The sequence below is a fragment of the Hyperoodon ampullatus genome (genome assembly GCF_949752795.1).
Source record: "Hyperoodon ampullatus genome assembly, chromosome: 1".
NCBI classification, from domain to species: Eukaryota; Metazoa; Chordata; class Mammalia; order Artiodactyla; family Ziphiidae; genus Hyperoodon; species Hyperoodon ampullatus.
In genome coordinates, this window is record NC_136914.1 from 34,530,535 (window position 1) to 34,558,332 (window position 27,798).

The 27,798-nt window shown below is 37.0% G+C and overlaps 1 protein-coding gene across 2 annotated transcripts in view; it reads right to left on the reverse strand.

Annotated features, from left to right (window-relative positions):
* The window catches only part of TLL1 (tolloid like 1), a gene marked incomplete at both ends in the record, with an annotated part of 266,853 nt that overhangs the window by 73,369 nt on the left and 165,686 nt on the right, over window positions 1–27,798 (reverse strand). For both annotated transcript variants that reach the window (XM_079702857.1, XM_079702856.1), the window contains 2 exons: window positions 685–801; window positions 3,304–3,406. In XM_079702857.1, coding sequence (XP_079558983.1) covers window positions 685–801; window positions 3,304–3,406 — 220 coding nt within the window. The remainder of the gene's footprint in view (window positions 1–684; window positions 802–3,303; window positions 3,407–27,798) is intronic.

Sequence of the window (27,798 nt, forward strand, 5' to 3'; positions counted from 1 at the left end):
CTTAAAAGTCTAAGAGAAGAAGAAATCTTCTGTCTTCTAAATAGCCTAAACTTCTGCGCTGGCAGAGGCAGGAGCAAGAAGAATCTTCTCTACCCACGATCTGGCAAGAAGGTTTTTAAAGCCAGGAAGCACAATGCCAGTTTACTGTTTTAGATACATATAGAACAAAGCCTCTAGTAAATTCTTCTTGAATGCTGACTCTCTCATTTAGACAAAGCAAGCTCCAGAACTGTGCACAATTACTTTCTGTGTAGTTTCCTTTATCAAGGCATTTCCACAGTACAGGCATCAAATACACACAAACTCAGCACAAAGAGAAGTGGTAATTTCTTCATAACATTTTAATGTTGTCATGAAAAAACAACCGAAGTTTAAGAACTCTTTTGCCATTTGTGGTTGCTGTTGTTTTCCACACATCTCTATATTGAGTTTTTTTTCCCCCACACATCCCTGATGAGTACATTTACATGTTACCACATTACTGGTACCAGAAAGCAGCTTGTTTCTTCAGTTTAAATTTACCAAGTATTTTTATTAAAATCATCATAATGAACATTATAATACAGGTTTAGAAAATTTTGTAATTAAAATACAGTTACAATATCATTCTAATGAAATTGAGAGAAAGGATATTTCTGTTTAGAGGTCTAAGAAGAAGCCATCTCTAAACTCAATGTGACTTACCTTCATAGATCGCTGCGAAGCCCTTTCCCACCCAGTTACTGCTGCTACGAAACTCAATCCACATTCTGCTGTCTGTAGAGGTAAGAACTTCAGGCAATTTCTCCCCACAGAATCTACCTAAAAGAAATAGAAGAATAGACTCCTAAATATGACTTTATATTCTAATTGCTTTTCATACTAGCTACAAATTTCATGCATAAAACCTGATTTGGTTTCTGTATCTACCCCTAGGAACTACAGCCATAATTATTCCTTAATATTTACTTAATAAAGGTGGATAAATAAATCTCTTCATATTTATTTATGGAATATTGGAACATATCACTCTCAAATTAAATGACTGATGTCAGTATCATTATCTGTAGAATTAAGAAACAGCTAGCTCAAAACATGTCCTATTTGTAAAATGACACATGATATATCAAGGTGGGGAATATTATTCTATGGAAAGCAGAAAAAAGTACAAGTGATCCTGAAAAACTGCTTCAAATTTTCAGTTTAGTCAGTAGTAGGGAAGTGACAGCTCAAAGTATAGTTCTTTGTTTAGCCATGTTCAATGGCGACTTGTCAGGGAAATCCATAGGCTGCCCAAGGATCTTATGTTACTACATACATCTCATCTATAAAGCTGTAGTATGTAGTGTAGTAGGCAGAATGGCAAACAGTATCAGAAGACTTGATAATGAATTCTAATTTTTTTCTGATTGTTTATCCACAGGCAAGTATAATACTGAACAAATATATCATTGCCTGTCATTCCTTCTTCCCTCCTTCAACTTTCCACAAATATTCGTTGCTTACTGTATATCTGCTACTGTGCTCTAAGATTTTATATGATGACAGAAAGTTAAATATGACAATGCACATGAAATAATTCCACAAAGAATAATATATTGTCATCCATTTTTGTGTGCCCTTGGTAATGATGTCATACATAGTTTTAGTATATGAAAAATGTCAGTCAACTTAAAACAAATTCATACTAACAGATAGCAGGCGAAAAAAGGTCTCCCTAAATGGCAAAGTAAATTAGGGGCATGTAAAATAGAGCAATGTCCCTTAAACTGTAATGTGTGGGAAAGGGAAGGGGAGAGGGATAATTAGGAGTATGAGATTAACAGATACAAACTACTATATATAAAATAGATAAACAAAAAGGATTTACTGTAAAGCACAGGAAACCATATTCAAAACTTTGTAATAACCTGTAATGGAATATAATCTGAAAAAAGAATATATATCTATATCTATATCTGAACCACTTTGCTGTACACCTGAAACTTACACAACACTGTAAATCAACTATACTTCAATTCTTTAAAAAAGGAAACTGGAAGAAAGTAACCTGACTAAAAGAGAAAAAGCTATAATGTGCATATGAATTGCCATGGAGTCTGTCAAAATGCAGTCTCCGGTTCAGAAGGTACGGAGTGGGACCTGCATTTCCACACTTCTAACCTTCTAACTGATTCTGATGCTGCCAGTGTGACAGCTACACTCTGAGGAACAAGGTCTCAGAGGAACTAGTGGGGAAAGCTTTCCACAGGAACCTTGTAGTCAAACTAAGCCAGTCTGTTAGGCCATTACACCCTGCAGTGTGTAATGCTGATGGTGCTCTAAAAAGTGTTCTCAATATTTCAGTCTTAGAACTGGTTTTTCAATATGAGTTTAATGAAATGTTTTCTTTGGAACACACATAAATATATTACAAATTGCTTCATCTAGGCTAAGGAACTAAATGTTCAAGACAATGTTTTCTTCATACTGACATCAAATTAGCTCAAATCTTAATTTTTCCCTATTTTTAAGCATTTCTACAGATCTCTTGGACTTACTAATGCTGCTGTCACCTTTAATACAACAGTGTCCATTCAGCAGGTTTTAGATGTTAAGAAGAAAAGATATGTAGGCACATAAACACAGCTGAGTAAAGCTATTTCTAAAAATAGAAGTACAATCTCAAAAAAAAAAAATCAGTAGAGTAGATGCTCACATGCTCACAGCAGCTCTCACCTTTAAGTAAAACAGAGGGCAACAGAAAGTGCCTCATGTAAGTTAGTGATGTGGTCTGTGGTTAAATGTTGGTAGCATACTTTCATGAGCACCAAATCTGAGCTACAATTTATGACACAAACTACAGATGCACCTTCTCAGCCACAAAAACCTGAGTAGCAAAACTGTGACATCTACAATAAGAACCAGTATCCTTGGTGCAGGAAGCCAGAAACCAAATGTGTACCTAACAGCTCATGCTCTACTGCCTTAGCAAACAAAGCAAAACAACATACACACACAAATACACAATTTATCTGGTTTACTCATTAAAACTCTGATTTTAAAATTAAAAATACAGAATATGTGATGATTATTCACTATAAGCTATTCTAAATCATTATGTTCAGGTCCAAATACCACCTCATAATTGAAGCTGGTTTAAATCAATGAATTGTCTATTTATCTATCTGTCTGTGAGTATTTTTGCTGTGATTGAAAAAAGTATAAGAAAAATTAAAATGTTGGTCTCATACATTTTAAACACTAAGATAACTCTTGAAAGAATTGTCTCTGGACAAGACAGACTACATGCATAGCCACATAAGAGGCAAAAAAATCTCTTACCAAGGAGAGGTGATTTCCTCCAGTACCCATCTCTTACTTCAATGTAATCATACCAGCACAAACTACTTTTGTATAGGTCCATCGTAGTAAAGTTTAAGACAATCTTCAAAATGTAACAAAAGAATACACAGATTAAAAATGATTGTAACTTCACATGTCTAGGAACCCAGGACTACTGTGAAAAGAGATTCATAGCAATTTTTTTTCCTGTATTGGTATCCCTCTAATACTTTTAAAATAAACGCCTCAAAAAACCACTCATTTTCTCATTCACTTTAATGTCTAACAATTTAGAAGCACAATGTCAATAAAGAAACTAAACATTTCAGCAATTAAACCAAAGTTTCTGTAAAGTTAATTTGAACAATTGTGAAACAAACAGAAATCTTTATTCAAATAGTTTATTTTGAATTTTCTTAGATAAACATGACAAACCATGAGAACTTCTGATTTTACTATGAGTGTCTTCTTTTTAATAATTTATTTCAGACATCTATAATTACGTTAAAAATAACCACCATGTGCCATATTCCAGGAACATAATATCATTGTGTATGTTGAAATGTTTTAAATACAGCTCTAGAATTCAAATTTGTCCATGTAACTATAATCAAAGACAGATGTGACTGTTTCTCCAGATCCAAGAATATGTATTCGAAGACCTTTTAAGTTAGAAGATCTTGTACATGGCCCTTTATTCTGTACTTTGTTTTGAAATGATGCTGCTTTTCAAGATAATTCAAGAGCAACTTTAGAAAAGACAGTTTTCTTACTGCTTTATAAAAAGACTTTACTTTTCATATAATTAACTTTTTTTTTAGTTGATTACACCAAAAAGTAGAGCCAAACTAACATAAAAATGCATGTATCTGCTAAGGTAAAATTCACTTGGAAAATACTTTTTTATATTCAAAAACTCATTCTAACTCTATTCTGCTTAAAACATCTAAGATGCTTAAGGTGTACAATGAACCTGTTCTTTAATCTAGAAATTGAAATGGACTTTGGCCAAATGCAACAAATTATGAATATTTGACATACTTCTAATATAAAACTGTAGGTTGTAACAGTATTTACAGAATCCTTTTGTGTCATTATAAAAATTCGAATGTAGGAAGACTCTCAAGGAATGAAGAAAAAAAGAAAAGAATAAGTATAATCAATTTTGAATCCATATTCCCTAAAAGTACTACCTTTTTTGTGTTAGAAAACATATACTTCTCCCCTTTCTTCAGCATAGTATTTAACAGAAAGGTAAGTACTAATTATGGCAAATCAATCTTCACTCAACTAGCTTACTTCTTCCTAGGATGAAGATACAGCATAACAATAAATATTTCTCATGGCATCTTATATCTCAGCACCGTGATGATCATTGATGAAATTGTATGCCAAAGTTGGTTTTAATTGCCCATATAAATAACCATTTCACAGAGATGGAAACTAAGAATTTATCTAACTATAATGAAAGTCAGTTGTACCTTATAATGGTGTTAACATTTCACCCTTAAATTCAACATTTATCAGTTTCTTTAAACATGTACTTTCTTGATTACAAAAGGATGAAATCTATCAAGGATGTGAAAATAGAGACAAGATGTTGTTTAACTGTAATGCAGTAAGCATGGCATAATTTGCTTCGGTTTAATAAAACTTCATTTATTTCTTTCTACCTTATTTATAGTTTTTTCTTTTTCCTTTGGTTTTTTTTTCTTCATCTGATTTTATCATTCTAAATATTCTAAAAAACGTTTTACAAGAATTTCCAAAATATCAAAGGACAAAGGACTAATCCTTTTTTCCCTTTCTTTTTCAATAACCCTTCGTACTTGATTATCAAAATACATAGTTTCTAAACTATTCTCCTGTAGTTACCAATATGCTTGCTCTTCCATCTCTGAATACCAATGCAACATTAGGTTATTCTTAGGACATAATTGGGAAATAATTTCTGGTTTCCCCCCTTAACTTTATATTTACTTTAAGTCTGCTACAAATGGGGAATACTACCACTGTCTGTTATTCAGTTTCATTCTTCATTTGTATTCTCCCTATAGCAACAACCAGGGTTTCAACTCTATATGATCATATGAGAACTTATTTATTATAGCAGAGATGGCAAAACTAGAATACAGACACAAACAGTAGACCTCAAGGCTCATTTGCGGTTTCCCTCTGGGGTATAAAGGAGTTGTATAATGGTATGCAACTTCCTCCTCAATGAGGAAAAAATCAGCTAAATTGGAAGGATGCGTGTCATCAAAATTTATTCAAACTTGAAACGATGTGGTTGGATTGCTAACAAATAGTTAATATTTGAAGTCCGGAACACACACACATACACATATGCGTGTGTGCACATGCACACACACACACACACACACACACACACAGAGTTGGAAGGGGGGTAACTCTAAACAGAAAAGTTTCCTATCTTGTTTTTAATCTTCTATTTTAAACTCCAAGCACTGTGAAGGAACAAAACTGGCCTACTTTAATGTAAAACATAGCGTCCTTTAGAAGCAGAAAATGTAATAAAGATAGGTTTTCAAAAATCAAATCTTAGGGCTCTGATGTAGAAGTAAAATGTTGGCCTTTGACTAAGGTTGCTAGCAGAATCCATAATTGAATTACAAATCAAAAGCACTTGAAAAATATTTGATTGTTTTATATTATATTATGCTATTCTATATAAATAAATTGCATCTTTTTTTTCAAAGAATGATGAAATAAAAACTACCTAGCACAATTATATAGATGTTTTATTTCTAATGTTAAGTATCAGTTTACCATTTCTCAATTTAAAATTAATCATAGTTCCTCTGGAACATGGGATTGAGGGAGATACAAGGAACAATTCTAAGATTTCCTGTGATCTGTTCAGCATCTTAGTTGCTATTCTGAAAATTAAATAGATTCAATAGCTGTGGAGTTTTCTTATTAAAGACTTTGTTTTACAATCTTACAGAGTGAACAATCTTGAAGAAAGGCAAATCAACAGTCAAGGGACTAGATGTCTGGAAGTCTCCAGAGAATGATATAAGCAGTGAACTTTCGTCAGCACAATTGAGACATTACTGACTACCTAAACTAATTCCATGAACACCATAAAAAGACCAATTAAAGTAATATTTATACCTTATAGTGCTGGGGATGGGGAAGATAGAAATCTTGTCAATTAGACTGATATTATTAAATAGTTCTTTAGAAAGAAATATTAGAATTAAAAGCAGTAAAATAAAATAGATTTCAGGGCTCCATCCAGAAGCAGCTTGGACAAGTCTGATAAACTCTCTAGGCAGACAACAGTTTTCTTCTCAGAAATAACACTAGGGGCAAAATCAGGGACCAGTAAACTATAACCCATGGGCCAAATCCAGCCTGTAGCCAGTTTTTGTAAAGAAAGTTTTGTTATACACATTCTTTTACATATTGTCTATGACTGCTTCTGCAAAACAATGGTAGCATTGGGCATTTGAACAAACTGTATATCTGGCAGAACCAAAAATATTTACTGTATATCCTCTCCAGAAAGATTTGCCAAATCTGAGAATAATTGATAATTAAGGTTTCGTTCAGTGCTGCACTATATCATACTAAAGGGAAAATTTGCATTTATTTTCACAACTAGGAGTTGTTTGTGACTGTGAGTCAAAAATTGTAGGTTTAAGTTCTAGCTTCTCAGTTTGCTAGTTTACTTAAACTTTCTGAGTTTGAATGAATGTTCTTGCTATAAAATGGAGATCATCATATCAGGCTGATCTCAGCAGAATTAAATCAGAGAGATTTAATTGGATAATGTGTAGAACAACACTAAAGTAATCTAAATACATTGTTAAGATTCTCATGTATTATTATTTTCATGGTACATATTTGAGTCCCCTTACAATATAAATCCTAAACAGGAGTTGAGGAAAATGGCGGAAGAGTAAGACACGGAGATCACCTTCCTCCCCACAGATACATCAGAAATACATCTACACGTGGAACTGCTCCTATACAACACCCACTGAACACTGGCAGAAGACCTCAGACCTCCCAAAAGGCAAGAAACACTCCACGGACCTGGGTAGGGCAAAAGAAAAAACAGAGACAAAAGAATAGGGAAGGGACCTGCACCAGTGGGTGGGAGCTGTGAAGGAGGAAAGGTTTCCACACACTAGGAAGCCCCTTTGCAGGCAGAGACTGTGGGTGGCAGAGGGGGGAAGCTTCAGAGCCACAGGGGAGAGCACAACAACAGGGGTGTGGAGGGCAAAGCAGAGAGATTCCTGCACAGAGGATCGGTGCCAACCAGCACTCACCATCCCGAGAGGCTTGTCTGCTCACCAGCTGGGGCGGGCGGGGCTGGGAGCTGAGGCTCGGGTTTCGGAGGTGGGATCCCAAGGAGAGGACTGGGGTTGGCGGTGTGAACACAGCCTGAAGGGGGCTGGTGCATCACGGCTAGCCGGGAGGGAGTCCAGGAAAAAGTCTGGAGCTGCTGAAGAGGCAAGAGACTTTTTCTTCCCACTGTTTTCTGGTGAGCGAGGAGAGGGGATTAAGAGCTCTGCTTAAAGGAGCTCCAGAGACGGGTGTGAGCCGTGGCTAACAGTGTGGACCCCAGAGACGGGCGTGGGATGCTGGGGCTGCTGCTGCAGCCACCAAGAAGCCTGTGTGTGAGCACAGGTCACTATCCACACTTCCACTCCTGGGGAGCCTGTGCAGCCCACCACTGCCGGGGTCCCGTGATACAGCAACAACTTCCCCAGGAGAACACATGGCACGCCTGAGGCTGCTGCAATGTCACGCTGGCCTCTGCCGCCGCAGGCTTGCTCTGTATCCGTACCCAGCCCTCTCCCCGGCCTGAGTGAGCCAGAGACCCCAAATTAGCTGCTCCTTTAGCGCCGTCCTGTCTGAGCAAAGAACAGACGCCCTCAGTCGACCTACACACAGAGGCAGGGCCAAATCCAAAGCTGAACCCGGGGAGCTGTGTAAACAAAGAAGAGAAAGGGAAATTTCTCCCAACAGCCTCAGAAGCAGTGGATTAAATCTCCACAATCAACTTGATGTACCCTGCATCTATGGAATACCTGAATAGACAATGAATCATCCCAAATTGAGGAGGTGGACTTTGGGAGCAAGATATATTATTTTTTCCCCTTTTCCTCTTTTTGGGAGTGTGTATGTGTATGCTTCTGTGTGAGATTTTGTCTGTATAGCTTTGCTTTCACCATTTGTCCTAGGGTTCTGTACATCCTTTTTTTTTTTTTTTTTACTTAAAAATTTTTTTCTTAATAATTATGTTTTATTTTATTTTATTTTGTGCTCTTTCTTTCTTTCTATTTTTTCTCCCTTTTACTCTGAGCCATGTGGATGAAAACCTCTTGGTGCTCCAACCAGGCATCAGGGCAGTGACACTGAGGTGGGAGAGCCAACGTCAGGACACTGGTCCACAAGAGACCTCACAGCTCAACATAATATCAAATGGTGAAAATCTCCGAGAGATATCCATCTTAACACGAAGACCCAGATTCACTCAACAAACAGCAAGCTAAAGTGTGGGACACCTTATGCCAAACAACTAGCAAGAGAGGAACACAACCCCATCCATTAGCAGAGAGGCTGCTTAAAATCATAATAAGACCACAGACACCCCAAAACACACGACCATATGTGGAGCTGCCCACAAGAAAGACAAGATACAGCCTCATCCACAGAGCACAGGCACTAGTCCTAACCACCAAGAAGCTGACACAACCCACTGAACCAGCAGTAGCCACTGGGGAGAGACACCAAAAACAATGGGAACAACGAACCTGCAACCTGCAAAAAGGAGACCCAAAGCACAGTAAGATAAGTAAAATGAGAAGACAGAAAAACACATAGCAGATGAAGGAGCAAGGCAACAAACAACCAGACCTAACAAATGAAGAGGAAATAGGCAGTCTACCTGAAAAAGAATTCTGAATAATGATAATAAAGCTGATCAAAAATCTTGGAAATAGAATAGGGAAAATGCAAGAAACATTTAACAAGGACCTAGAAGAACTAAAGAGGAAACAAGTAACGATGAACAACACAATAAATGAAATTAAAAATACTCTAGAAGGGATCAATAGCAGAATAACTGAGGCAGAAGAACGGATAAGTGACCTGGAAAATAAAGTAGTGGAAATAACTACTGCAGAGCAGAATAAAGAAAAAAGAATGAAAAGAACTGAGGAAGGTCTCAGAGACCTCTGGGACAATATTAAATGCAAGAACATTCGAATTATAGGGGTCCCAGAAGAAGAAGAGAAAAAGAAAGGGACTGAGAAAATATTTGAAGAGGTTAGAGTTGAAAACTTCCCTAATATGTGAAAGGAAATAGTTAATCATGTCCAGGAAGCACAGAGAGTCCCATACAGGATAAATCCAAGGAGAAAAATGCCACAACACATATTAATCAAACTACCAAAAATTAAATACAAAGAAAACACATTAAAAGCAACAAGGGAAAAAATACAAATAACACACAAGGGAATCCCCATCAGGATAACAGCTGATCTTTCAGCAGAAACTCTGCAAGCCAGAAGGGAGTGGCAGGACATATTTAAAGTGATGAGGGAGAAAAACCTACAATCAAGATTACTCTACCCAGCAAGGATCTCATTCAGATTTGATGGAGAAATTGAAACCTTCACAGACAAGCAAAAGCTGAGAGAGCTCAACACCACAAAACCAGCTTTACAACAAATGCTAAGGGAATTTCTCTAGGCAAGGAACACAAGAGAATGAAAAGACATACAATAACAAACCCAAAACAATTAAGAAAATGGGAATAGGAACATACATATTGATAATTACCTTAAATGTAAATTGATTAAATGCTCCCACCAAAAGACACAGACTGGCTGAATGGATACAGAAACAAGACCCTTATATATGCTGTCTACAAGAGACCCACTTCAGACTTAGGGATATATACAGAGTGAAAGTGAGGGGATGGAAAAAGATATGCCATGCAAATGGAAATCAAAAAAAAGCTGGAGTAGCAATTCTCATATCAGACAAAATAGACTTTAAAATAAAGACTATTAGAAGAGACAAAGAAGGACACTACATAATGATCAAGGGATTGATGCAAGAAGAAGATATAACAATTATAAATATTTATGCACTCAACATAGGAGCACCACAATACATAAGGAAAACTCTAACAGCCATAAAAGCAGAAATCAACAGTAAGACAATCATAGTAGGGGACTTTAACACCCCACTTTCACCAATGGACATATCATCCAAAATGAAAATAAATAAGGAAACACAAGCTTTAAATGATACATTAAACAAGATGGACTTAATGGATAATTATAGGACATTCCATCCAAAACCAACAGAATACACATTTTCTCAAGTGGTCATGGAACAGTATCCTGGAAGAATCATATACCATGTTCAAGTGGGGTTTATTCCAGGAATGCAAGGATTCTTCAATATATGCAAATCAATTAATGTGTTACACCATATTAAAAAACTGAGGGAGAAAAACCATATGATCATCTCAATAAATGCAGAGAAAACTTTCAACAAAATTCAACACTCATTTATGATAAAAACCCTGCAGAAAGAGGCATAGAGGGAAATTTCCTCAACATAATAAAGGTCATATATGACAAACACATAGCCAACATCGTCCTCAATGGTGAAAAACTGAAACCATTTCCACTAAGATCAGGAACAAGACAAGGTTGCCCACTCTCACCACTCTTATTCAACATAGTTTTGGAAATTTTAGCCACAGCAATCAGAGAAGAAAAGAAATAAAAGGAATCCAAATCAGAAAAGAAGTAAAGCTGTCAGTGTTTGCAGATGACATGGTACTATACATAGAGAATCCTAAAGATGCTACCAGAAAACTAGTAGAGCTAGTCAATGAATTTGGTAAAGTAGAAGTATAAAAAATTAATGCACAGATATCTCTTGCATTCCTATACACTAATGATGAAAATCTGAAAGTGAAATTAAGTAAACACTCCCATTTACCATTGCAACAGAAACAATTAAATGTCTAGGAATAAACCTACCTAAGGAGACAAAAGAGCTGTATGAAGAAAATTATGACACTGATGAAAGAAACTAAAGATGATACAGTTAGATAGAGAGATATACCATGCTCTTGGACTGGAAGGATCAACATTGTGAAAATGACTCTACTACCCAAAGCAATCTACAGATTCAATGCAATCTCAATCAAACTACCAGTGGCATTTTTCACAGAACTAGAATAAAAAATTTCACAATTTGTTTGGATATAAAAAAGACTCCGAATACTCAAAGCCATCATGAGAACAAAAAACGGAGCTGGAGGAGTCAGGCTCCCTGACTTCAGACTATACTACAAAACTACCATAATCAAGAGAGTAAGGTACTGGCACAAAAACAGAAATATTGATCAATGGAACTGATTAGAAAGCCCAGAGATAAAGCCACGCACATATGGTCACCTTATCTTTGATAAAGGAGGCAAGAAAATACAGTGGAGAAAAGACAGCCTCTTCAATAAGTGGTGCTGGGAAAACTGGACAGGTATATGTAAAAGTATGAAAGTAGAACACTCCCTAACACCATACACAAAAATAAACTCAAAATGGATTAAAGACCTAAATGTAAGGCCAGACCCTATCAAACTCTTAGAGGAAAACATAGGCAGAACACTCTATGACATAAATCACAGCAAGATCCTTTTTGACCCATCTCTTAGAGAAATGGAAATAAAAACAAAAATAAACAAATGGCACCTAATGAAACTTAAAAGCTTTTGCACAGCAAAGGAAACCATAAACAAGACCAAAAGATAACCCTCAGAACAGGAGGAAATATTTGGAAATGGAGCAACTGACAAAGGATTAATCTCCAAAATTTACAAGCAGCTAATGCAGCTCAATAACAACTAAAAAACAACCCAATCGAAAAATGGGCAGAAGACTTAAATAGGTATTTCTCCAAAGAAGATATACAGATTGTCAACAAACACATGAAGAATGCTCAACATCACTAATCATTAGAGAAATGCAAATCAAAACTACATTGTGGTATCACCTCACTCTGGTCAGAATGGGCATCATCAGAAAATCTGCAAACAATAAATGCTGGAGAGGTTGTGGAGAAAAGGGAACCCTCTTGCACTGTTGGGGGGAATGTAAGTTGATACAGCCACTATGGAGAACAGTATGGAGGTTCCTTAAAAAACAACAAATAGGGGCTTCCCTGGTGGTGCAGTTGTTGAGAGTCCGCCTGCTGATACAGGGGACACGGGTTTGTGACCTGGTCCGGGAAGATCCAGCATGCCGCAGAGCTCCTAGGCCCGTCAGCCATGGCCACTGAGCCTGTGCGTCCGGAGCCTGTGCTCTGCAATGGGAGAGGCCACACCAGTGAGAGGCCCGCATACCAGGAAAAAAAAAAAAAAAACCAAATAGAACTACCATAAGACCCAGCAATCCCACTACTGGGAATATACCCTGAGAAAACCGTAATTCAAAAAGAGTCATGTACCAAAATGTTCAATGCAGCTCTATTTACAATAGCTAGGACATGGAAGCAACCTAAGTGTCCAGCACCAGATGAGTGGATAAAGAAGATGTGGCACATATATACAATGGAATATTACTCTGCCATAAAAAGAAATGATATTGAGATATTTGTAGTGATGTGGATAGACCTCAAGTCTGTCATACAGAGTGAAGTAAGTCAGAAAGAGAAAGAAAAATACCATATGCTAACACATATATATGGAATCTAAGAAAAAAAAGATCATGAAGAACGTAGGGGTAAGACAGGAATAAAGACACAGACCTACTTGAGAATGGACTTGAGGATATGGGGAGGGGGAAGGTTAAGCTATGACAAAGTGAGAGAGTGGCTTGGACTTATATACACTAGCAAACTTAAAATAGATAGCTGGTGGGAAGCAGCCGCATGGCACAGGGAGATCAGCTCGGTGGTTTGTGACCACCTAGAGGGGTGGGATACGGAGGGTGGGAGGGAGGGAGATGCAAGAGCGAAGAGATATGGGAACATATATATATATGTGTGTAACTGATTCACTTTGTTATAAATCAGAAACGAACACACCATTGTAAAGCAATTATGCTCCAATAAAGATGTTAAAAAAGAATCCTAAACAGTTATGAAATAAATAAAATTATTAATCCAATTTACTTAATCCAACTCTGCTGGGAGACATAAAAACATTAAAGTTTCCCAGGAAAATGAACATGTTAAAATAAGGAATTCTTAATTTAAATTATAAAGAAGAATGGGCGGGAGAACTTGGGGCCTTGGTTTAAGCCCCTGCCTTACAACAGACTAGTTGTATGACTCAGATCATAATTCCATCAGGGATTCATTATATGGCAGGTGAAGACCAGGAGCTGGATTAGGCCATGAAAATAATTTTTCTGCTTAAGTATATATGATAATATCTGGATTTTGAAATTTTTATTTGTCATCACCAACTATTCACAGGAACACTTTTTATACCTGCCTTTCCTTAATCCTTACTCCATCCCTATATCTAATCAGTTGCCAATTTCTATAGATACTCTGCAATGTCCCTGAAAATGTTCTCCTACTTCTATGTCACTGTCAGTGCTCTCCATGCTTCTCTGAATTAATGTAAGAGCTTCACAAGATGTGTGTGTGTTTTTTTTTTTAGTTGAACTCTTCTCCAATTCATCCTACACTCATGATCATTTTAATCCCAGTAAAGTTGGGTTCCCATCATGGTATTGGTGGCTTTACATCCATCTTTATAAATTTCTAAGCCTGGGCATCAAAGATTCTATGTGATAACCTACCTTTACTGCCTCACTTTCACTATCTCAAACAAAGAATCTTCATCCCACTCATCCCTGACTCTTGCTATTGCGTCCTGACAAAGTACCCCAATTTTAGTATTCCTTTATTCAAGGTATACATAATTCTACCTGGGATCCTACTTTCCCCTTTCCTATTTCTAGAAACTGTTCATATCTCTCAAAGTTTGAAATAAATACTGCCCTCTCTTCAGTAATATCTAGATCTCCCAACAAGATCTGAACTCTCTTATCTCTGCAAATCCATGACAAGTTCTGTCCTGCTTTCTTCAGCTATTTTTCAGTTTGCCTATTATATTACTAGGCCTTGTCCTTGTTATATGTTTGTAAGATTCTTGATGGCAAAGATTTCTTTCACAAACCAGCAGATGCATTTATTTTAATAAAATCAAAGATTTTTCTACATAGTAATTGCTAAATTTAAGCAGCGGCCTTTGGCAATCTAAATATTATATTGTAAATTGACCCCATATATGTAAATCATTAGATTTTGTAAAAAGAAAGTTTTGCAAAATGAAAGAGGTCAAATGATAGTTTTTAAATGGGCTATATAGGAAAAGAAAAAATATTAACTCTAGTCAAGACATAAGCAATATGCCCTTGTTGAAAGGTCAATCAACTCCAAGGAATGAAAAACTCGATATTATTTTCTTCTGTCAGCTCAGTACAGCTACGTTCCCAGAGGCACATTCTGGGCTGTTCCCAGCATTTGCTGTGCACTGTCAAGACGGCCTGGGATTGAACAGGACTGCCTTTACCATAGGAAGCTCAGTCTTAGGAAGAGATACCTGTACATTGACAATCTTATTATGATTATGATTATTTTCAATCTTATTATTTTTAACTGTGGTAAAATAAACATAAAATTTAACATTTTAACCATTTTAAGTATACAGTTCTGTGGCATTAAGTACATCCACATTATTGCACAACAACACTCTTATATAAAAAATATTGTTTCCTAGATAAAATAATATACGTTTATTGTAGAAAAGGAAAGGAAGAAGAAATCAAAACCTATCTGTGAACCTACCAGGGAGAAATAAGCATTGTGTTGGTATATACCAACACAATGCTTATATTCTTCTATAATCTTGTCTCTAACATATGTAATTTAAAAATTAGATCTTTTCATGCCTATGATTTTTAACCTGCTTATTAAACTTACCAATAATTTGAAAACATAGTCTCTAGTTCCAGGAAATACAGCCTTTAAAAAAAAAGTTTGTAATAAGGGTGCGATGATATTTTAAAATAATAACTCATGTGATTATCTTCAGAGAGAGAAATTTTGCGACAGTCTTCTCATTTATACCATGTTTTATTCCTTCTTAATAAAAATAATTTGAAAAGGAAAGTATCAAATAAACATTTCACTTTTGCATTGGCCATTATGTATATTTTTGTAAAATAGAATATTTAGTACTTAAAAAAAACAATCAGTGTTTTCTTTCTGTTTTCAAATTTTATTTTGTTTTCAATTTTTCATTTTTCTAAATAGCTATCTTTGCATATAAACAGATAATTGCTGTAGGATAAATTTCTAGGATAAAGTGTTTTGCAAAATGTGATACAGATTAGCAGAGTTCTTCAGAAATGTTATCTCAATGTTTACTTTCAGGAGCTGGGTACTCCCACCATCACTTGATATTATCATTCTATTCCTTCTTTGTCAATTAGATGAATGAACTACAGCACATTGTTGAAGCATTACTTTGATAAAAAATGACAGTAAACAATTTCATATATTTATTAAATATCTATTTACCCTGATACTTCAATAAATACTCTGCTTCTTCAGTCATTTTCTAATATGGTGTAAATCTTTATTTATTAATTTATAACAGCTCTTCATATATGTATAATATCAATGTTGTCTTATCCATTTGTGCTATAATATATTTCATTTTGATTTTAATATGTATATTTGCATTTTTATAAAAGAGATTTAGTTTATGTAAATAGCTCAAAAAATTATTTTATTACATTTTCTTATTTTCAATTTATGTACCCGACATTTCTTTCAAAATAAAAAACAAATCACTTATGCTTTCTTTAGAAAAAAATATGCAATATAAAATAAAAGTTTAGGGACTTCCCTGGTTGGGCAATGGTTAAGAATCTGCCTGCCAATGCAAGGGACATGGGCTCAAGCCCTGGTCCAGGACGTCCCACATGCTGCGGAGCAACTAAGCCCATGTGCCACAACTACTGAGCCTGTGCACTAGAGCCCACAAGCCAGAGCTACTGACAACCATACACCTAGAGCCTGTGCTCCGCAACAAGAGAAGCTGCTGCAATGAGAACCCCAGGCACCACAAAGAAGAACTAGAGAAAGCCTGCATGCAGCAACAAAGACCCAACACATGCATAAATAAATAAATAAATTTATAAAATTAAAGTTTAATTTTTTCAAAAATATTTTTAAATGATTTTATTATTATTTATTGAAAAAATATTTACCCAGTTTATTTGAGACATCATCTCTATAAATGAATATGTGAAGTCTTCTCCTCCCTGAGGCATAATTTTGACTTTCTTAGATTAATCCAGAAGCCTATTTTACATTACCACAGAATTTGAATTATTGAAACTTCATAATCTTACAGTGCAATTCACTCCCTTTTGTTAATTATTTTAAAATTTGTCTTGGGGGAGAGAGCTTCAAGATGGTGGAAGAGTAAGACGTGGAGATCACCTTCTTCCCCACAAATACATCAGAAATACATCTACATGTGGAGCAACTCCTACAGAACACCAACTGAACACTGGCAGAAGACTTCAGACTTCCCAAAATGCAAGAAACTCCCCACATACCTGGGTAGGGCAAAAGAAAAAAGAAAAAAACAGAGACAAAAGAATAGGGACGGGACCTGCACCAGTGGGAGGGAGCTGTGAAGGAGGAAAGGTTTCCACACACTAGGAAGGCCCGTCGTGGGCGGAGACTGTGGGTGGTGGAGGGGAGAAGCTTCGGAACCAAGGAGGAGAGCCCAGCAACAGGGGTGCGGAGGGCAAGGTGGAGAGATTCCCACACAGAGAATCAGTGCCGACCAGCACTCACCAGCCCAAGAGGCTTGTCTGCTCACCTGCCAGGGCGGGTGGGGGCTGGGAGCTAAGGCTTGGGTTTCAGAGGTCGGATCCCAGGGAGAGGACTGGGGTCTGCTGAGTGAACACAGCCTGAAGGGGGCTAGTGTGTCACAGCTAGCCGGGGAGCAGTCCCAGAACAAGTCTGGAGCTGCTGAAGAGGCAAGAGGCTTTTTCTTGCCTTTGTTTCCTGGTGTGTGAGGAGAGGGGATTAAGAGCCCTGCTTAAAGGAGCTCCAGAGACAGGTGCAAGCTGCGGCTATCAGCGCGGACCCCAGAGCTGGGCACGAGACACTAAGGCTGCTGCTGCTGCCACCAAGAAGCCTGTGTGTGAGCACAGGTCACTCTCCACACCTCCCCTGCTGGGAGCCTGTGCAGCCTGCCACTGCCAGGGTCCCGGGATCCAGGGACAACTTCCCTGGGAGAACACATGGCACACCTGAGGCTGGTGCAACGTCATGCTGGCCTTTGCCGCCGCAGAATTGCCCCGCATCCGTACCCCTCCCTCCTCCCGGCCTGAGTGAGCCAGACACCAGAAGCAGCTGCTCCATTAACCCCGCCCTGTCTGAGCAGGAACAGACGCCATCAGGCGACCTTCACACAGAGGCGGGTCCACATCCAAAGCTGAACCCCAGGAGCTGTGCAAACAAAGAAGAGAAAGGTAAATCACTCCCAGCAGCCTCAGGAGGAGCGGATTAAATCTCCACAGTCAACTTGATGTGCCCTGCATCTGTGGAATACGTGAATAGACAATGAAATTACCCAAATTGAGGACGTGGACTTTAGGAGCAATGATATATATATATACATATTTTCCCCCTCTTTCTCTTTTTGGGAGTGTATATGTGTATGCTTCTGTGTGTGATTTTGTCTGTATAGCTTTGCTTTTACCATGTGTCCTAAGGTTCTGTCTGGCTATTTTTTTAAATCACATAATGTATTTTTTCTTAATAATTATATTTTATTTTAATAATTTTTAAATTTTGTTTTATATTCTTCTTTCTTTCTTTCTTTGTTTCCTCCCTTTTATTCTGAGCCTTGTGGAGGACAGGCTCTTGGTGCTCCAGCCAGGCATCAGGGCTGTGCTACTGAAGTGGGAGAACCAAGTTTAGGACACTGGTCCACAAGAGACCTCCCAGCTCCATGTAATATCAAATGGCAAAAATCCCCAGAGAACTCCATCTCAACACCAAGGACCAGCTCCATTCAAAAACCAGCAAGATACAGTGCTGCACACCCTATGCCAAAAAACTAGCAAGACAGGAACAAAACCCCATCCATTACCACAGAGGCTGACTAAAATCAAAATAAGGCCACAGACACCTCAAAAAACACCACCAGACATGGACCTGCCCACCAGAAAGACAAGATTCAGCCTCATCCACTGGAACACAGGTACTAGTCCCCTCCACCAGGAAGCCTACACAACCCACTGAACCAACCTTAGCCACTGGGCACAGACACCAAAAAGAATGGGAACTAAGAACCTGCAGCCTGCAAAAAGGAGACCCCAAACACAGTAAGTTAAGAAAAATGAGAAGACAGAGAAATAAACAGATGAAGGAGCAAGGCAAAAACCCACGAGATCTAACAAATGAAGAGGAAACAGGCAAACTATCTGAAAAAGAATTCAGAATAATGATAGTGAAGATGATCCAAAATCTTGGAAATAACTGGGCTTCCCTGGTGGCGCAGTGGTTGAGAGTCCGCCTGGCGATGCAGGGGACACGGGTTCGTGCCCCGGTCCGGGAAGATCCCGCAAGGCACGGAGCGGCTGGGCCCGTGAGCCATGGCCGCTGAGCCTGCACGTCCGGAGCCTGTGCTCCGCAACGGGAGAGACCACAACAGTGGGAGGCCCGCGTACCAAAAAAAAAAAAAAAAAAAAAATCTTGGAAATAGAATGGAGAAAATACAGGAAATGTTAAACAAGGACCTAGAAGAACTAAAGAGCAAACAAACAGTGATGAACAACACAAAAAATGAAATAAAAGCTTCTCTAGAAGGGATCAATAGCAGAATAACTGAGGCAGCAGAATGGATAAGTAACCTGGAAGATAAAATAGTGGAAATAACTACTGCAGAGCAGAATAAAGAAAAAAAGAATGAAAAGAATTGAGGACAGTCTCGAAGACCTCTGGGACAACATTAAATGCACCAACATTTGAATTATGGGGGTCCCAGAAGAAGAAGAGGAAAAGAAAGGGACTGAGAAAATATTTGAAGAGATTAGAGTTGAATACTTCCCTAATATGGGAATGGAAATACTTAATCATGTCCAGGAAGCACAGAGAGTCCCATACAGGATAAAGCCAAGGAGAAACATGCCAAGACACATATTAATCAAACTATCAAAAATTAAATAAAAAGATCTAATATTAAAAGCAGCAAGGGGAAAACAACAAACAACACATAAGGAAATACCCATAAGGTTAAAAGCTGGTCTTTCAGCAGGAACTTTGTAAGCCATAAGGGAGTGGCAGGACGTATTTAACATGATGAAGAAGAAAAAACTACAACCAAGATTACTCTACCCAACAAGGATCTCATTCAGATTTTTTTATTTTCTTTTTTTTTAAATGTGTTTATTTTGTATTTATATTTATTGGATCTTCGTTGCTGCTCCTGGGCTTTCTCTAGTTGCAGCGAGTGGGGCTACACATTGCAGTGGCTTCTCTTGCTGTGGAGCATGGGTTCTAGGTATGCAGACTTCAGTAGCTGTGGATCATGGGCTTTAGGCTTCAGCCTCAGTACTTGTGGCACATGGGCTTAATTGCTCCGTGGCATGTGGAATATTCCCAGAACAGGGCTCGAAAACGTGTCCCCTGAACTGGCAGGCAGATTCTTAAACACTGCACCAACAGGGAAGCCCCCTCATTCAGATTTGATGGAGAAATTAAAAGCTTTATAGACAAACAAAAGCTAAAAGAATTCAGCACCACCAAACCAGCATTACAACAAATGCTAAAGGAACTTCTCTAGGCGGGAAACACAAGGGAAGGAAAGAACCTACAATAATAAACCCAAAGCAATTAAGAAAATGGTAATAGGACTATACATATCGATAATTACCTTAAATGTAAATGGATTAATGCTCCAACCAAAAAACACAGACAGTCTGAATGGATACAAAAACAAGACCCGTATATATGCTGTCTACAAGAGACCCATTTCAGACCAGGGACACATACAGACAGAAAGTGAGGGGATGCAAAATGATATTCCATGCAAATGGAAATCAAAGGAAAGCTGGAGTAGCCATTCTCATATTAGACAAAATAGACTTTAAAATAAACACTATTACAAGAGACAAAGAAGGACACTACATAATGATCAAGGGATTGATCCAAGAAGAAGACATAACAATTGTAAATATTTATGCACCCAACATAGGAGCACCTCAATACATAAGGCAAATACTAACAGCCATAAAAGGGGAAATCGACAGTAACACAATCATAGTAGGGGACTTTAACACCCCACTTTCACCAATGGACAGATCATCCAAAATGAAAATAAATAAGGAAACACAAGCTTTAAATGATACATTAAACAAGATGGACTTAATGGATTTTTATAGGAGATTCCATCCCAAAACAACAGGATACACATTCTTCTCAAGTGCTCGTGGAACATGCTCCAGGATAGATGATATCTTGGGTCACAAATCAAGCCTTGGTAAATTTAAGAATAGTGAAATTGTATCAAGTATCTTTTCTGACTACAGAGCTATGAGACTAGATATTAATTACAGGAAAAAATCTGTAAGAAAAACAAACACATGGAGGCTAAGCAACACACTACTTAATAACCAAGAGATCACTGAAGAAATTAAAGAGGAAATTAAAAAATACCTAGAAACAGGGCTTCCCTGGTGGCACAGTGGTTGAGAGTCCACCTGCTGATGAAGGGGACATGGGTTTGTGCCCCAGTATGGGAAGATCCCACATTCTGCTGAGTGGCTGGTCCCGGGAGCTATGGCTGCTGAGCCTGCATGCACAGAGCCTGTGCTCCACAGTGGGAGAGGCCACAACAGTGAGAGGCCTGCATACCACCAAGAAACAAAACAAAACCAAAAAATCCTAGAAACAAATGACAATGAAAACACGATAACACAAAACCTATGGGATACAGTGAAAGCAGTTATAAGAGGGAAGTTTATAGTAATAAAATCCAACCTTAAGAAACAAGAAAAAACCTAACCTGACACCTAAAGCAATTAGAGAAAGAAGAACAAAAGAGTTAGCAGAAGGAAAGAAACCATAAAGAACAGATGAGAAATAAATGAAAAAGAAATGAAGGAAATGATAGCAAAGATCAATAAAACTAAAAGCTGGTTCTTGGAGAAGATAAACAAAACTTATAAACCATTAGCCACATTTATGAAGAAAAAAAGGGAGAAGACTCAAATCAATAGAATTAGAAATGAAAAAGGAGAAGTAACAACTGACACTGCAGAAATACAAAGGATCATGAGAGATTACTACAAGCAACTGTATGCCAATAAAATGGACAACCTGGAAGAAATGGATAAATTCTTAGAAATGCACAACCTTCCGAGACTGAACCAGGAAGAAACAGAAAATATGAACAGACAAATCACAAGCACTGAAATGGAAACTGTGATTAAAAATCTTCCATCAAACAAAAGCCCAGGACCAGATGGCTTCACAGGTGAATTCTATCAAGCATTTACAGAAGAGCTAACACCTATCCTTCTCAAACTCTTCCAAAATATAGCAGAGGGAGGAGCATTGCCAAACTCATTCTACGAGGCCAACATCACCTTGATACCAAAACCAGGCAAGGATGTCACAAAGAAAGAAAACTACAGGCCAATAACACTGATGAACATAGATGAAAAAATCCTCAACAAAATACAAGAAAACAGAATCCAACAGAACACTAAAAGGATCATACAACATGATCAAGTGGGGTTTATTCCAGGAATGCAAGGATTCTTCAATATATGCAAATCAATCAATGTGATACACCATATTAACAAATTGAGGAAGAAAAACCATATGATTATCTCAATAGATGCAGAGAAAGATTTCGACAAAATTCAACACCCATTTATGATAAAAACCCTGCAGAAAGTAGGCATAGAGGGAACTTTCCTCAACATAATAAAGGCCGTATATGCCAAACCCACAGCCAACATCGTCCTCAATGGTGAAAAACTGAAACCATTTCCACTAAGATCAGGAACAAGACAAGGCTGCCCACTCTAACCACTCTTACTCAACATAGTTTTGGAAGTTTTAGCTACAGCAATCAGAGAAGAAAAGGAAATAAAAGGAATCCAAATTGGAAAAGAAGAAGTACAGCTGTGACTGTTTGCAGATGACATGATACTATACATAGAGAATCCTAAAGATGCTACCAGAAAACTACTAGAGCTAATCAATGAATTTGGTAAAGTAGTAGGATACAAAATTAATGCACAGAAATCTCTGGCATTCCTGTACACTAATGATGAAAATCTGAAAGTGAAATCAAGCAAACACTCCCATTTACCATTGCAACAAAAACAATACAATACCTAGGAATAAACCTACCTAAGGAGACAAAACACCTGTATGCAGAAAATTATAAGACACTGATGAAAGAAATTAAAGATGTTACAAATAGATGGAGAGATATACCATGCTCCTGGATTGGAAGAATCAATATTGTGAAAATGACTCTACTACCGAAAGCAATCTACAGATTCAATGCAATCCCTATCAAACTACCACTGGCATTTTTCACAGAACTAGAACAAAAAATTTCAAAATTTGTTAGGAAAAACAAAAGACCACGAATAGCCAAAGCAATCTTGAGAATGAAAAACGGAGCTGGAGGAATCAGGCTCCCTGACTTCAGACTAAACTACAAAGCTACAGTAATCAAGACAGTGTGGTACTGGCACAAAAACAGAAAGATAGATCAATGGAACAGGATAGAAAGCCCAGAGATAAACCCACACACATATGGTCAACTTATCTTAAATAAAGGAGGCAGCAATGTACAGTGGAGAAAGGACAGCCTCTTCAATAAGTGATGCTGGGAAAACTGGACAGGGACATGTAAAAGTATAAGATTAGATAATTCCCTAACACCATACACAAAAATAAGCTCAAAATGGATTAAAGACCTAAATGTAAGGCCAGACACTATCAAACTCTTAGAGGAAAACATAGGCAGAACACTCTATGACATAAATCACAGAAAGATCCTTTTGGACCCACCTCCTAGAGAAATGGAACTAAAAACAAAGATAAACAAATGGGACCTAATGAAACTTCAAAGCTTTTGCACAGCAAAGGAAACCATAAACAAGACAAAAAGACAACCCTCAGAATGGGAGAAAATATTTGCAAATGAAGCAACTGACAAAGGATTAATCTCCAAAATTTATAAACAGCTCATGCAGCTCAATAGCAAAAAAACAAACAACCCAATCCAAAAATGGGCAGAAGACTTAAATAGGCATTTCTCCAAAGAAGATATACAGACTGCCAGCAAACACATGAAAGAATGCTCAACATCGTTAATCATTAGAGAAATGCAAATCAAAACTACAATGAGATATCATCTCACACCAGTCAGAATGGCCATCATCAAGAAATCTAGAAACAATAAATTCTGGAGAGGGTGTGGAGAAAAGGGAACACTCTTGCACTGCTGGTGGGAATGTGAATTGGTACAGCCACTATGGAGAACAGTATGGAGGTTCCTTAAAAAACTAAAAATAGAACTACCATATGACCCAGCAATCCTACTACTAGGTATATACCTTGAGAAAACCATAATTCAAAAAGAGACATGTACCAAAATCTTCTTTGCAGCTCTATTCACAGTAGCCCAGAGATGGAAACAACCCAAGTGTCCATCATCGGATGAATGGATAAAGAAGATGTGGCACATATATACAATGGAATATTACTCAGCCATAAAAAGAAATGAAACTGAGCTATTTGTAATGAGGTGGATAGACCTAGAGTGTGTCATACAGAGTGAAGTAAGTCAGAAAGAGAAAGACAAATACAATATGCTAACACATATATATGGAATCTAAAAATGAAAAAAAAAAGTCATGAAGAACCTAGGGGCAAGACAGGAATAAAGACGTAGACCTACTAGAGAATGGACTTTAGGATATGGGGAGGGGGAATGTAAGCTTGGATAAAGTGAGAGAGTGGCATGGACATATATACTCTACCAAACGTAAAATAGACAGCTAGTGGGAAGCAGCCGGATAACACAGGGAGATCAGCTTGGTGCTTTGTGACCACCTAGAGGGGTGTGATTGTGAGGGTGGGAGGGAGGGAGATGCTAGAGGGAAGAGATATGGGGACATATGTATATGTATAGTTGAATCACTTTGTTATAAAGCAGAAGCTAACACACCATTGTAAAGAAACTATACTCCAATAAAGAAGTTAAAATTTTTTTTTGTCTTGGTTATTCCAAATCCTTTACTTTAGAAATAAACTCTAGAAAAATTTGGTCTGGTATAAAACTAAAATCTATTGGAAATTTGTATGGAATTACATTAAAACCATACATTAATTTTGGAAAAACTGACAATTCATATTACATCCCGTTACACAATATATCGTTCTGTTAGTCCCACAGTAAAGTCTTCAGTTTTCTAAAATCTATTACATTTTAATACATTTTTTAATTTGATCACCTGTGCACTTGTTTTCTAGTTGATTCTTTTGAATTTTTGAAGAGTAAAGTGATATTCTCTACAACAACAACAAAACAAAATGTAATGATTATCTCTGCCAAATGTAATTTTTGTGATTTAGGCAAATGACTCAATCCTTTCTTAAGTTTAATTTTCTTTACGTTTAAAAGGAGATAATTTTAATACTAAACTCAGTGGGGTGTGAGTAGGTTAGAGAAACTTAGCAAAACACCTTGTATATGTAAGCACTCAATAAGGATTAGTTTCTTCTATTTATTGAATTGAAAATAAGACATTCTAGTCCTAATTCAACTCATTATTATTAAATATGCATACTGAATTCTAATGTTACTAGCATTTATGGGAAAAATTAGATTTTTATTTTCCAATTTGATATTATTATTTGACAAACAGATTTTATTACACTGAACTACTCTCAAATTACTAAATCAAATATTTTTAGTTTTATAAATTATAGAGATTGATTTGATTTGATTATATTTATATAACAACTATGTGTTTATATTTGTATGTGAAGCACTTCATAATCTTTTCATATGTGTTGTATGGAGTATGCCTATCAGAATTTTACTATTTTAATAAAATAAATGAAGAGGCTACACATTATTTTATAGTACTCTTGAAGTACATTTTATTATATGGGAAGTATCCAAAATTGTAAAATTGGGGAATACTTCTTTGAGAAATCATCAGCACTCAGTACCACTCTAAATAACTTGCCACCTTATTTTATATGGTTATTAACTTATTAAATTTTTCATTCTAATTAAATCAGTTTTGATAACTTGAATTTCCAGGATTCTACATTAAGAAATATTTTTTAAAGTATTTCTGCAAATTTTGATTTTTAACAAGTTGAATATATAGCTAATTGTATCTAATGAAACTATATTATCATTAATTCAAGTAAAAATCTTTAAATGGAGTAAAATATAAAAAAATATTGAATCACTATGCTGTGCATGTGAAACCAATATAATATTATAAATCAACTATACTTTAATTATTAAAATCCACATTTCAAATAGTAAAAATACCACCAAAACCAGCTAAGCTAAAGAATGAATCTAAAACATAACTATAAACAGGAGAAAATGAGCTTTGATGGAAGTCTGAGAAGGGAGAAGGAATACTGAATAAAAATATTTGGTAAATCTTCAACAAATGTTGTTGAGAAAAATGGATCTCCATGTGGAAGAAATGAATTTAGATGCTTATCTTAAGCCATATACAAAATTAACTCAACAATTGATTAAAGACCTATACATAAAACTCAAAACTATAAACCTCTGAGGAGAAAACATAAGGGAAAATCTTCATTATATTGGATCTGGTAATGATTTCTTGGTTATTGCTCCAAAAGCAAAGGAAACAAAAACAAAAATTAGATAATTTGTACTACGTCAACTGAAATGCTTTTGTGAAGCAAAGGAAATGATCAACATTGTCAAAAGGCATCTACAGAAAAGGACATAATATTTGCAAGTCATATATCTCATCAGGGGTAAGTATCCAGAATATATAAAGGACCCCTACAACACAACAAGAAAAAATTAAATAATCCTATTTAAAAAATGGGCAAAAGGCTTGAATAGACATTTCTCCATGGATGATATACAAATGGCCAATAATCATATGAAAAAATGCTCAACATAACTAATCATGAGAGAAATGCAAATGAAACCCATAAGCAATTATCACTTCATAACCATTAGAATGGTGAGTATCAAAACATTCGAAAATAACACATGTTGGTGAAGATGTCAAGAAATTGGACCCCATGTGTGGTGCTGGAGAGATTTTGAATAGTGCAGCCACTATGGAAGACAGTATGAAGGTTCCACAAAAATTTAAAAATAGAACTGCAATATGATCCAGAAATCCCCGAGAAGTTATGCATGCTACAAAATGAATAAGCCTTGAGGCCATTATGCAAAGTAAAATAAATCAGTTACAAAAGGACAAATACTGTGTGAGTTCACTTATATGAGGTATCTAAAGCAGTCAAATTCATAAGAAACAGAAAGTAAATGGTGCTTACCAGATCTGAGGGGAGGGGGGAAAATGACAGTTGTTTAACAAATATAGAGTTTCAGTTTTACAAGATTAAAAAGTTCTGGAGATCTGTTTCATAAAGTGTGAATGTATTTAACACTATTAAATTGTATATTTAAGAATGGTTAAAGGACTTCCCTAGTGGTCCAGTGGTTAAGATTCTGCACTCCCAAAGCAGGGGGTCCAGGTTCAATCCCTGGTTGGGGAACAAGATCCACATGCATGCCACAAGTAAGAGTTTTCATGCCACAACTAAGGAGTCCACATGCCACAACTAAGAAGTCCGCAGGGCTTCCCTGGTGGCACAGTGGTTGAGGGTCCACCTGCCGATGCAGGGGACACGGGTTCATGCCCCAGTCTGGGAGGATCCAACATGCCGCGGAGTGGCTGGGCCCATGAGCCATGGCCACTGAACCTGCACGTCCAGAGCCTGTGCTCCGCAACGGGAGAGGCTACAACAGTGAGAAGCCCACATACCGCAAAAAAAAAAAAAAAAGAAGTCCGCATACCGCAACTAAGGGTCTGCATGCCACAACTAAGATCCCGTGTGCTGCAACGAAGACACGTGGCAGCCTAAATCAATCAGTCAATCAAGTTTTGAAAAAATGGTTAAGACAGCAATTTTATGTTGTATGTATTTTTATCACAAAAATCTTAGGTAAATATCTGCACATAGATCAATGTTAAGTGCAAAAAACAATAATAACATCTCATTTGCTTCAGGAAGAAAACAAGCTTGAAAACAAATCAAAACAATAGCATGTGACAGTGTGAATCATAATCCATTTTTAGCATCTTTTATGGTTTCAGAGGAGGATAAAGATAC